Raw genomic sequence first — 14,139 nt, 5'->3', positions numbered from 1 at the left:
CGCTGCCGCTCGCCATCCGTCAGAAGGGGGCACATGCACTAGACGCTCGCGCCCCTGTTCTGACGGAGACCTCCGCCTCCTCCCTGCTGCTCACTGCTGGTCCCCCGAAGCTCCCCGCACCCCCCCCCCCCTAACCCTGCCCATCTCCAGAAGCGGAGATGGGCAAGGATCCCACCCCCCACTACCGGGTGTAGGGGATGCACGTGCGTGTGAGACATTCACTCATCCCCGTCAGATGCAGCACCTCTCCACCAGCGTCCAGTGCCCATTTGTATCTTCACAAGGTCAGGAAGAGTCTAATAAAGCAAGGGTAAAATCTTGAATTTGCTAATCTGATGCAGTGTCCAGGGTAGAGGAGAGATTGGCTCCAGGTAGGAGAATGTAGGGAAATGAGGTTGGCGATGTAGTGGATTTAAGCTGGCCATACACCTAAAGATTTATTGTCCGATCTGGCTGGTTTAAACTAAAATCTGGTAAGTTATGGAGCAAATGACAGTTGAACATTTGGTTCGAAATGCTGGAAAACTGACAAAAACTGTCATTCAGACATTACCAGAGTTTTGTTCCAACCAGCCAGATCAGACAATAATCTTTAGGTGCATTACCCAGCTTTACTAAGGGCCTTGTATGTGAGGTTGAGGAGTTTGACGAAATGGGAGCCAGTGCAGATTTTGCCAAAGGGAAGTGGAAGAAGTGGAGCTAATGAGGAGGAGGCTGCAGTACATTCGTTAGAAAGTAATGGGTATTAAGTCACAGATTAAGCACAATGATACAGGACATGAATGATGGTTTAAGCTTTTGGCCTATCTCTAGTAGAGGTAGCGCAACAATGTAACCCATAGTTTATTAAATATGACTACTACACAGTGAATCTGAAAGTTTATGTGTAATAGCACACAAATCACAGGAGATATAGAGCCATAGGAAAAAATGTATTTCGTTTTAGAATTTCAGGTTGTATCAAAATAAACCGAGCATCATCTGCTTCTAATACAGACCAACAAATAAATAAAATGCTCCATTTCAAATTCATTTAATTATGAGCTTTCTGTACTCACTCAATCAACCAGTCATAAAAGGTTTACATGAGGTGATGTTAGCATAAATTGTATTAAGTCTCGCTTCGTTTTCTTAATATATTCACTTTGAACAAAAGAAAAACTTTCTGTATGTAGCATTACATTCAAACATTTAATTATATTCATTGAATTCTGTTGTTCTGATATACGTACCTGCTGCAAATATTTAACTCTTTAGCTGTGACAGTTGACACTCTGCAATTATTATGACACATGTGTGACGGCTTTAACTTGTTTACAGAATTACATTTTAGAGGTGCCAGGAAATAATTAGCTTTTCTTTATTCTTTCTGGGGTCTGTTGACTTTTATTTAAAGGTATGACATCAAAAGAGGCTTTTTTTTCCTCTTAAAATTTCTAGTGATTGGGCATGTAGAAGATTCTAGAACATGGAACATCAGTTTGTTATGGGGCTTACACACGCAGCGATTTACAGGTATTTTCTAAGCGATCTCACTAGATCACTTAGGCAATGCCCCAACATCGCTCATTGTGTAGGGGCAGCCGCATAACGATAGCATTGCGCGACCCCACTCGTCGCTATCATCTGCCGATTAATATCCAGCATGCTGGATATTAATCTTTTAATTACTGGGCAGGGCCAGTATTCTCACCAGAGAACAGCGGCTTAATTCCATCTTGGCCATCTGTGTGTGAGGACGCTCTGTTAAACTTTGTGGGTAAAACATTTATATCTCTCCAGCGGTTGCCGGGGAGCACCGCACCACTAGTGAGGACTTCCACCAAACAGGTACTGTAATTCACCTGCCAACGGTGACCAACTACAATTGGTAAAGTGCACTTACCTGGGTGACAATTTCCGCATTGGCCCCCATCAGTTTTCTTCTCCAAGTCCTGAGAAAGCGAAAGTTTTTACCCCCCTTTAATATTTACCCCCCCCCCCTTTAATATTTATTTACATTTATTTATATTGTATTGATAATTGTTTAGTGTTTTTATTGTGTTACAAAAGTAAAGTTAGACTATATTATCAAACAAATGCAGAATTTAAATTGTATTAATAAGCGCTTCTATACATACTTCCTGGTGTGTCTTTGCATGTTTTTCGTTAGTAGGGACTGACTACCCCTACATTTAGCAGCTGCTGCTGAAACTCAGCCCCTATCAAGGTGCCTGATTTTATTCTTCATTGAATTTTCCTGGTTTTCTCACCAGACAACACTGGCCCTGACAGCTCTCTGTGTGCTGAGCGATCTTGTTGAGCATTTTGAGTGATCTAGCATCGTTCAGAATGATCAGCAACTCGCTGCGTGTGTAGGCCCCAATAAAATAATGGGGAGGATAACACAAACAAAAAAATCACAGAGACAGATTATAGCAACACGTATTGTGCATGAACATCTTGTCTGCCAGGGCGAGAGTGTGAAAACTCCTCCCTCCAGCGATCCCTGTCAGAGTGCACAGTGCATCAGCTAGTGTCTCCTGGCCCGGCCTTGTCCCAATGCCCACCTCCTACAGTGCACATATGCAAGCTGACACCCACCACAGCCAGGGTCATCGCTGTCCCTGCTGTGGAGATAGGACAGTGCACATAACATTCGCTGATACTACTTCTCCTCCATATTGAAGATGAATAGATCTACTCCACAGATGCTTGTGTTCAAGAGATTAGAGCTTATCCTAAAAAGGAAGACCCTTGAACAAATCCATCAGTTTCCCTGTGGCGGCAGTTCCTCCAGCACTTGGGAAGTGGACACATGCCATACTTGCCTACTTTTGAAAACTAGCTTAAGGGAGATAATAGTTGTTAGCAGAATTTTGCACAGCGCCCCATTGAGGGAGAGTATCATGCTCCTCCCAAAGGGCGTGTCTAGTTCCATATATGGAGAGATTGTGAACGTGGCACCTAGAAGCGTGGGTGTGTACTTCTACATCTGAGAGGAATCTTTTAATATTACTTAAATCCAAATGTAGATGAGCCCTAAAGCAGTTAGTAAGAGCTGCTATACTTGGTCAAGTGCTAAGAAATGGTGCTGATGATTCAATGTAAATGTATCTGTCTCTCATTCCTTTTTCGCCCAAAATTGTAACAGTGTAATGTGGGCTAGGTTAAATGAGGGAGATTGCTAGACTAATGAGGGAGAGAGGGAGATTGCTCTTATTTCAGGGAGTCTCCTGCAGAATGCAGGAGGGTAGGCAGCTATGGCACATGCTCATACCTAGCATTTACATATATCAACAAGACATCACATGATTCATACTAAGAATGTAAATCAGTCATCGTATTCTTTAGACAAATACGAGGAGATTGATCATATAAATTATGATCAAACAGTAGCATACTGATCATCAGTATAAACCAATCTATATATCTATTTATCGTCTAGTGTCTGTGAGTCTCCGAAATACTACAATCTGCTGGCAGAGAGTGAAACAACATCTCTTTCTCATACATTCACAAACACAGAAGGTAGCAGACTAGATTTCGAAGCTTTTTGGCTTACTTGTCTCTGTAATACTGTTGTATAAATAGGCTGGTTATCTGGCTACTTGAATTGCCCGGATGCTGTTCTTTTCTGCCAAAGTAGGTGTTAGGAAGTATTGAGTGGGTACACAAGTTCTTGAAATCACCATATTCTTTGTCAATTGAGTATGTAAGGTACTTATGATGAAAGGTACTTATGTACTAAACCCCCAACAAGCACTTGAATATGTAAATATCTTCAGGAGATAACTATAGTGGAAATCATGCCAAACATTTAGGGCTGATTTATCATTCTCATGTTAGTTTGCAGTTGACACTGAACCACAATTTTCTTATTTTGAATCTGTAAAATCTGCAAATAAATACATATTTAATATAAAAATTCACATGGAAAATAAGTTATGTTGGACTTTGTATATTGTTGATGTCCAGTCAGCTTTTGTTCTCTTGAGCTGGTTGCACACTGGCCATCTGATCGAACAGCCAATATATTGCTGGCGGTTGTGTACCTATTGGTATGTCTGTATAGGATGTCGTTCACAGTCATATAGCAGCAGGGGCTGTGCATCACAGTCATGGCGATATATCTTCAGATTGTATGTACAGGTACTTTGCTGAACGCCAATAGACATGCTATAAATAACTGACATCCCAGCTGGGCACGCAAATTGAAATACTGCTGCTAGTCTCAAACAGCCGGATAGATGATGATGTCTGTACGCCTTCCATATTGACCATGCTTGGAGCGTGGCCAATACGGAAGGCATACTGATGGGGGCCCCACAGTTAGTGGGGCCCACTGAGGGTTCCCCTGTACCTCTGTGGGCCAGTCCAACCCTGCATGACTGTACCAATTTGTGTGTTTTTAGCATTGAATTTAAAAATAAATATTTCCCCCTTTCTTTTTCTTTTCAGTTTTCTTCTTGTCTTCAGCTGCTTAATTTTATCAGTGTTCTCCACCATCCCTGAACATCAAGAACAAGCTTCATACTGCCTCTTTGTCCTGGTAAGTAACACAGTGTAAATATACATCACAACATAACTGCCCAGTCATTTGTGTAGTGAGGGGGGGATAGTATAGCGCTCACCTCAACAGGTTTTCTGTTATAGCTGCTGGTCTCTGGGAGGGGGCTAGTCTCCTACAGTATACAGGATAAATAGGGGTGTAGAGACCTGCGCTCTGTGGTGTTTGTCCAGTCATGTGTGTCATTTTTCCTGAATGATAATGTAGAGCAAACTAATACTCAAGGCACATTTACTGTATATCCTCTCTCATTATCAAGAACTCCAAATACAAATGTACTTACACAGTGGTGCATTTTAATGATGTACGTTAATTAATTGGTAATCCATAACAACCATTCTAATACTTGCTTGTATTGGTAGAGGAGGTTCTTCTTATTAACTGTGATTTCCAAAAACATACAGTAGGTGTTATGACAAAACACAGATGTGGTTCTAAGTTTTGATTAACAGACTTGTGCTACTGACTGGAAACCTAGAATAAATACCCTGGAGAACCTGACTTCACATACTGTATCTGTAACTAACGGAGTCTCAACTTCAGTCCTCTAGTACCACCAACAGGCCGTGTTTTATGGATTTCTTTAATCATTCACAGGTGCATTAGTCTATTCTATTGGGTCAGTAATTATCCCACCTGCTTTCGCAGTAATCCTCAAAACATAACATGATAAGAAAAGAGGGTTGAGGTTGAGAACCATTGATCTAGTAAATACAGCACTAATTGAAACAATATATTTTGAGCTATGTCACGGGGCACGGGGCAACAGGGGTGGTCGCCCCGGGGCCACCACACATAAGAGGCCCCCACACCGGCACTGCTGCCAGTGTGGGGCTCCTGTCGCCCCGTGCTTGGGCAGCGTGGTTGGGCAGTGCAGGCGGACAGGGGGTCCCTGCAGCGCTCTGGGCAGTCAGTGCCAGGGTCCCTGCCGTGGATGGGAAGTCAGCGGTGAGGTCCCTGCCGCGGATAGGAACTAGTAGCCAATACTAGTTCCTACCTGCTGCAGGGACCCCGCCGCTGACTTCCCAAACGCTGCAGGGACCACGGCGCTGACTGCTCAGAACGCTGCAGGGACCCTCTGCCCGCCTGCACTGCCCAGGTACCAACCTTCCCTGGGGGGGGGGGGGGGAATGTGGCTGTGGGGAGGGCGGGAGATGGGTCTGTGGGGGCCCCACAATTTTGTTGTCAAAGGCCCCCACAGACCTTAATCCGCCCCTGAATGTTCATAGTGTCATAAGCATATCGACATTCATCATGTAGTCACTGATGAAATGTTAACATGTTAAAATGTTGACTTATCGTCCGTGGCAGCCGAACGGTCACTCACCTGCTCCTGATGGCTGCAATGCAATCATCACTTCAATGGCAGACCTGTGATCCTCCACCGTTTCAGATAGTATTCACTATCCCTAACCATTGCTCTTTATAGATAGACAACAGATACTACTGAAGATGGTTTACATCAGGGGTGGCCGGACTTTTATACCTTTTGTACACTTACTTACCAGTGATCTACCGGTGTCTCCCCCTGCACAAAATATTCCCCTTCCAGTGCAATTACCAATAGCAATTACAGTGTATTTCACCTTGACAAAGGAGCGCTAAGCTCCGAAACGTTGGTGTGTTTTTCTTCAATATATTTCTTTTGAAAATTCCTTGGAGTGCCTTGATTTTGTCCAAAGTCTACACATCTCTCTTCAAGGGCACCGGGGTACTGTAACCACCGCTGGGAGAGTGCCAGGCCGCCATCCCCCATATATATATATATATATATATATATATATATATATGTGGAAGGTAGAAGGAGCGCACACCCCTACTCATTTTTTCCCCCGTATTTTGGGAACCAGCCCCGGACCTGGAGCCTGGGGCTGGTTTTAAAAAATCAGGGAACCCCTATTTGCCAGGTTTCCTGATTTTTTATTACCAGCCCCGGCTCTTTCAGCCTGGTGCTGGTTACGGCAGTGGGGGGGGGGGCCACGCCATTTTTTTTTAAATCCCCCCCCATCTTTACACTGCTTAAACGGGTTTTTAAATGGGTAAGTGTGAATGTGACAAAAACAGCTTTTAAACGGTAATTTACCGTTTAAAAGCTGCAGTAGGAAAGGGTCTTTATGGCACTTACCCGTTTAAAGACCCGTTTAAAAAAACCTGTTTTCTCTTCTTGGTCGGAAGCTGCTGGAGTCCCCTGATCCCATACCACAAGCATTCCACATTGAGAACGCTGCTGCCGCCGGACCAGGACCGAGGGCTACCTACGCGCTCAAGATAGGTAAGTATCAGTATATGTGGGCTGTGGATGTATTAAACTTTTATTTTTCACGTGTGTCAGTGTGTTTATTGTACTATTTCTTTTACTGTGGAACTACAAGTTCCAGCGGGCCCTTTAATGCCCCGCAGGCTGGGACTTGTGGTTCTCCAAGTCCCAGCTTTTGGGGGAGGCTTGCTGGGACTCATAGTTCCCCAGTATTAGACAATAGTTTATTCTATTTTTTTACACTTTAATTAGCCCGATGCCCACCACACAGGGGCATCAGGGACAGCACCAGGTTTCAGCCTGGTCAGGTAAGTCCTGGAGGGGGGGACCCCTTCATTGGGGGGGTCCCCACTCCCCCAGGGCCCCTGGCGAGGCTCACTGGTCAGTAGGGTGATGCTTTGGCCTCGGGAACTTATATCATAAGTGTCCCCCGGCTGTGGCATTACCCTGCTGGCTGGTTTGGCCTGGGGCTGGTTCTTAAAATATGGTGGACCCCTACTCATTTTGTCCCCCGTATTTTGAGAACCAGCCCCGGACCTGGAGCCTGGGGCTGGTTTTAAAAAATCAGGGAACCCCTATTTGCCAGGTTTCCTGATTTTTTATTACCAGCCCCGGCTCTTTCAGCCTGGTGCTGGTTACGGCAGTGGGGGGGGGCCCACGCCATTTTTTTTTAAATCCCCCCCCATCTTTACACTGCTTAAACGGGTTTTTAAATGGGTAAGTGTGAATGTGACAAAAACAGCTTTTAAACGGTAATTTACCGTTTAAAAGCTGCAGTAGGAAAGGGTCTTTATGGCACTTACCCGTTTAAAGACCCGTTTAAAAAAACCTGTTTTCTCTTCTTGGTCGGAAGCTGCTGGAGTCCCCTGATCCCATACCACAAGCATTCCACATTGAGAACGCTGCTGCCGCCGGACCAGGACCGAGGGCTACCTACGCGCTCAAGATAGGTAAGTATCAGTATATGTGGGCTGTGGATGTATTAAACTTTTATTTTTCACGTGTGTCAGTGTGTTTATTGTACTATTTCTTTTACTGTGGAACTACAAGTTCCAGCGGGCCCTTTAATGCCCCGCAGGCTGGGACTTGTGGTTCTCCAAGTCCCAGCTTTTGGGGGAGGCTTGCTGGGACTCATAGTTCCCCAGTATTAGACAATAGTTTATTCTATTTTTTTACACTTTAATTAGCCCGATGCCCACCACACAGGGGCATCAGGGACAGCACCAGGTTTCAGCCTGGTCAGGTAAGTCCTGGAGGGGGGGACCCCTTCATTGGGGGGGTCCCCACTCCCCCAGGGCCCCTGGCGAGGCTCACTGGTCAGTAGGGTGATGCTTTGGCCTCGGGAACTTATATCATAAGTGTCCCCCGGCTGTGGCATTACCCTGCTGGCTGGTTTGGCCTGGGGCTGGTTCTTAAAATATGGTGGACCCCTACTCATTTTGTCCCCCGTATTTTGAGAACCAGCCCCGGACCTGGAGCCTGGGGCTGGTTTTAAAAAATCAGGGAACCCCTATTTGCCAGGTTTCCTGATTTTTTATTACCAGCCCCGGCTCTTTCAGCCTGGTGCTGGTTACGGCAGTGGGGGGGACCCCACGCCATTTATTTTTTTAAATCCCCCCCCCCATCTTTACACTGCTTCAACGGGTTTTTAAACGGGTAAGTGTGAATGTGACAAAAACAGCTTTTAAACGGTAATTTACCATTTAAAAGCTGCAGTGGGAAAGGGTCTTTATGGCTCTTACCTGTTTAAAAACGGGTCATTACCCGTGTAGGCAGTGGGAAAGCAGCATAAGTGGAAAACATACCTTAAATACGTGGGTGAATATTGCAGCTGCTGCATACAGGGTCGGGCTTCCGCTGGTATCCCGGAACAGCCCTGTGCTGTGGTCATGGGGTTGTCAGGGAAGCTCAAGCAGGCATTCCCAGTCACTAAGTAAACATGGCTGGCGCCCTCAGTCACTAAGGGAGCATAGCGGGCGTCCTCCTGTTGCCATGGCGCCATCGGGCCGTCCGGGACGTCATACGGAGCGGGACTTAGGCTAGCGGAGAATAGAGTTATATTAAAGTGCAATCAAGTAATAAAATAATGTAATACATGGATGTATCGGATAAATATATAATAAAGCATTACTACTATTGTGGGTACTTGTGTATTATAGCGGCACCCATCGCATCGCATACCATAAGGCATACGATGGTATGCGATGCGACGCGATATCGCGCGATATTGTACAATGTCATACAATTTTAAAATTGTATGACATTGTGTATGGCATACAATGCCATACAATGCGATGCAATTAAAAATTGTATAAGCACCCAAATGGGTGCTTACAATGTGAAATGCACCCCCACGCCACCCCCCCACTATAAACGTGAACCCGAAGCATGGCGAGCGCAGCGAGCCGGCGAGGGGCGGCGGTACGCGTCCTCCGACCTTTTCATCCCCCCACTATCCACGTCGGCGTGGAGTTGAGAATAGAAAGTGTGGCGAGCCCGAAGCGTGGCGAGCGCAGCGAGCCCCGCGAGGGGACGTGGATACCTTCACAGGTATCGGCATCCTCTTGCGGGCTTCACAGGTATCAGCGTCCGCTCGCCACGCTTCGGGCTCAGTGGCTCGCTGTGCTCGCCATACTTTCTATTCTCAACTCCACGTCGACGTGGAAAGTGGGGGTATGAAAAGGTCGGAGGACGCGTACCGCCGCCCCTCGCGGGCTCGCTGCACTCGCCACGCTTCGGGTTCACGTTTATAGTGGGGGGATGGCGTGGGGGTGCATTTAACATTGTAAGCACCCATTTGGGTGCTTAAAAAGCACCCTTTAGGGTGCTTATACAATGTTTCATCGCATAGGGGGCCAAAAGCGGATGCATTGCATTGGATCGCATGCCATCGGGTGCATGGCATGCGATGCGATGAAAACATTGCGCGATGTACATCGGGGGCGCCGCTATAATACACAAGTACCCTATTGTGTTATAAAGGGATTCTCATAGCAACATCATATATTTGTCTAATGAATAAACAGACCATAATTTATGTAAAAGTGCATACTGCAGAAAACGTGGTCTATTCGCTGCAAGATATGTTGAATAAAAAAACAGCCAATTTTCTAGCTGTAGCTAAGTATAGCAAATTATTCTACAGTTAGACTTATAAAGATAAGAGCAGTTCTATTAATAATGTGAAGTTTCACAGGAAAACATTCCAAATGTTTTTTTCACGGGGAGATGTAGGGGAAAATTTACTAAGATGTGAAATACACTTTACAGGTCATGTTGCTATGGGCAACCAATCAGAAACATAGAAACATAGAATTTGACAGCAGATAAGAACCACTTGGCCCATCTAGTCTGCCCCTTTTTTTAAACATGTTACCTCAAACCATATTTGATCCTTATTTTTTTGTAAGGATATCAATATGCTTATCCCAAGCATGTTTAAATTGTACTACTGTATTTGCGTCTACCACCTCTGTTGGGAGGCTATTCCACTTATCTACTACTCTTTCTGTGAAAAAATTATTCCTCACATTTCCCCTGAATCTTCCTCCCTCTAGTTTCAGTGCATGTCCTCGTGTTCTGTTGCTCCTCTTCCTGTGAAGAATGTCTCCCACCTGTACCTTGTTAAAGCCCTTGATATATTTGAAAGTTTCTATCATGTCCCCCCTTTCCCTTCTCTGCTCTAAAGTATACATATTAAGATCTTTCAGTCTTTCCTGGTACATTTTGTGATGTAGGCCATGCACCATTTTAGTTGCTCTTCTTTGTACAGTCTCTAATGTATTTATATCCTTCTGGAGATATGGCCTCCAGAACTGAACACAATACTCTAGTTGAGGTCGTACCAATGACCTATACAGTGGCATTATTACTTCTTTATTTCTACTGCTGATCCCTCTCCCTATGCAACCAAGCATCTGACTTGCCTTCTTCATTGCTTTGTTACATTGCCTACCTGCTTTTAAGTCCCCTGAAATAGTGACACCTAGATCCCTCTCTTCCTCAGTAGTTTCCATTATAGTGCCATTTATACTATATTGAGTCTTTGGATTTCTGAGACCCAAGTGCATGATTTTGCATTTTTTGGCATTAAACTGTAGTTGCCATTCTCTTGACTATTTCTCTAATCTGCCTAGATCCTCAATCATTTGTTTTACCCCTCCTGATGTGTCTACCCTGTTGCATACCTTTGTGTCATCTGCAAAAAGGCACATTTTACCCTCAATTCCATTTGCAATATCACCAATAAAGATATTAAAAAGCACTGGTCCAAGTACAGATCCCTGGGGTACTCCACTTGTAACCTTTCCCTCCTTTGACTGTACTCCATTTACCACAACTCTCTGTTTTCTGTCCTGCAACCACGCTCTTATCCATTCAACTATCTTAGAATCCAATCCCAAGCTTTCAAGATTATTTAACAGTCTGCGATGTGGGACAGTGTCAAAAGCTTTACTGAAGTCTAGATAAGCTACATCTACAGCCCCACCTTGATCTATTACTTTAGTCACCCAGTCAAAAAAGTCAATAAGATTTGTTTGACATGATCTTCCCCCAGTAAACCCATGCTGTTTTGGATCCTGTAAATTGCTGGTTTTGAGATATTCTACAACTCTTTGTTTTAAGAGTGTTTCCATCAATTTCCCTACTACTGATGTAAGGCTCACTGGTCGATAGTTGCTTACCTCTTCCTTGCTTCCACTTTTGTGCAGTGGGACTACATTCGCTGTTTTCCAGTCCTCTGGGATTACTCCAGTAGCTAGTGACTGGTTGAATAATTCTGTTATTGGTTTTACCAGCTCCCCTTTAAGCTCTTTTAGTACCCTTGGATGTATCCCATCTGGCCCCATTGATTTATCCACTTTCAATTTTGAGAGTTCTGTGAGGACTTTCTCCTCTGTAAATGTACTTGTCTCTCCCTCAGTTTTCTGACTATACTTGCAACTTAACTGTGGCCCATTCCCCTCTCTTTCAGCAGTGAATACTGAGCAGAAATCATTATTAATATTATCTGCTATTACATTGTCCCCCTCAAGAAAACTTCCACTCTCTGTCTTAAGTCTAATTATTCCACTTTTTGGCCAGAAGCTAATTCTTATTTATTTTTCACCCTCTAGGAGATAGTAGACAGGATCTGATTGGTTGCCCATAGCAACATGACCTGTGAAGTGTATTTCACATCTTAGTAAATTTCCCCCGTAGTGTCCAAGGTACGTATCCAGAAAAGTTACATGTGTTAGAATTTTTTGACGGTTTCCTCCTCTTGCCGGGATGGGAATATGTTCAATTATTTGATATTTTAAAGTTCTAAGGGGATGAGCATACATTTTGAAATTCTGGGCCACGGCTGGTCTATGTCCTTTCCCTCCAGACAGGCTTTGATAGCCGATCTATGTTGAGCCATCCTCTCACGGAACTGTCTGATAGTTTGGCCAATGTAGTAATTGCCACAGCGGCATATGATGATATAAATCACAAATGTGATGGTGCATGTTAAAACTTGTCTAATTTGATATGTTTGGCCAGTATGCAGATGTTTAAAGTATGTACCAGTTACCAGGTAACCACAGGTGGTGCAGGTTGGGCATTTATAGCACCCAGGAATTTTAGATGTCGCTGGTGTTTTGTTGGGGATGAGGTTGGTTTTAACTAATGAGTCCCAAATATATTTACCTCTCTTATAACTTGTCATGAGAGAGGTTTTATGGAAGCAGGGCAAGCTGCTCTCTGTTATCACAATCCGCCATAGTGCATTTTATTTATTTACAGTTTTTCCTGTGATCACTGGGGGATAGGGGCTTGTGATTCTGAAGTGGTGGTCACAGCTGGAGGATGCTAGCAGATTCAGCAAGTTCCTCACACGTAGAACGTAGAGTGTATTTGCATGGATGACATCATTACGCCAGCTGCGCATTGCATTACTGGGAACGCTTAGCCTTTCCTTGCTTGAGAGGTTCAGGCGTCAGAATCTGATTTACTTCAGGAGTTGGTCACGATCTACTGGCGAGGGCTCTTCGAGCTACCGGTAGATCGCGATCAACGTTTTGGCCAATCCTGGTTTACATGTTAGAATCAAATGATACAGACAGACAGACAGACAGACAGACAGACAGATAGATAGATAGATAGATAGATAGATAGATAGATAGATAGATAGACAGACACATAAATGATATATTAATAAATATGAAATTGATAAATAAATCAATCAATATGAAAAAGGGAGACTGATAGATTGATAGATATGATACATAGATGTTATATAACATACATATTGATATGCCCATGTTATTGTGCATGTGTAAAAATCTCTAAAAAAATATATGAAGCATGTGTTAAGGTGCCCACACATGGGACATTTTTTAAGAAAAATCCAATCTGTCAACCAATTTCCCTTGAAATTAGAAACCTAGAATTTGATGGCTGATCAGAACCACTTGGCCCATCTAGTCTGCCCCTTTTTTAAACATGTTACCTCAAACCATATTTGATCCTTATTTTTTGTGTAAGGATATCAATATGCCTATCCCAAGCAAGTTTAAATTGTACCTCTGTATTTGCCTCTACCACCTCTGATGGGAGACTATTCCACTTATCCACTACTCTTTCTGTGAAGTAATTCTTCCTCAAATTTGCCCTGAATCTTCCTCCCTCTAGTTTCAGTACATGATCTCGTGTTCTGCTGCTCCTCTTCCTGTGAAGAATGTCTCCCACCTGTACCTTGTTAAAGCCCTTGATATATTTGAAAGTTTCTATCATGTCCCCACTTTCCCTTCTCTGCTCCAAAGTATACATATTAAGATCTTTTAGTCTTTCCTGGTATGTTTTGTGATGTAGGCCATGCACCATTTTAGTTGCCCTTCTTTGTACAGTCTCTAATGTATTTAAATTCAGAACACTCTTGGCCAAACCATAATTTGCAGTCACACATCGATGAATGAGCAGCAGGTACGCACACTGCATCGTTAGCATGACCACACACACGCAGACATTTTTTAAACAATAGCACATTTAAATTGGTCAATTAGAGCCATATTGTTTAAAAAATCTATGTTTGTTGACACCTTTACATTGGAGACCCCCGGTATCCACAATGCATGTTTCTCCAAGGCTTAGTAAATAGACCTCTAAGACACTTAAAGGGGTAGGGTTAAATGTACTAAAGCTTCTAAAAATGTAAAAAGATGATGTTGCTCATATTAACCAGTGAGATTCTGTCTATTATTTTCTAGGATGCAATAGAGAAATGACAGATATAAATAGATGTTTTGCTGTGGTCACCATCACCTCTTTTCATTTTTCAAAGCTTTAGTAAATTTACCACCTAGTCACT

At 43.7% G+C, this 14,139-nt stretch overlaps 1 protein-coding gene across 1 annotated transcript in view; it reads left to right on the top strand.

The window, feature by feature from the left end:
- Positions 1-14,139, top strand: part of KCNQ5 (potassium voltage-gated channel subfamily Q member 5) — a 527,262-nt gene that overhangs the window by 365,071 nt on the left and 148,052 nt on the right. Inside the window, exon 2 of the mRNA XM_083177212.1 lies at positions 4,441-4,531. Coding sequence (XP_083033338.1) covers positions 4,441-4,531 — 91 coding nt within the window. The remainder of the gene's footprint in view (positions 1-4,440; positions 4,532-14,139) is intronic.

This window comes from Crinia signifera, chromosome 3, assembly GCF_055691185.1.
Source record: "Crinia signifera chromosome 3, ASM5569118v1, whole genome shotgun sequence".
Classification (NCBI taxonomy): domain Eukaryota; kingdom Metazoa; phylum Chordata; class Amphibia; order Anura; family Myobatrachidae; genus Crinia; species Crinia signifera.
This window is presented reverse-complemented; position numbering and strand designations above follow the sequence as displayed.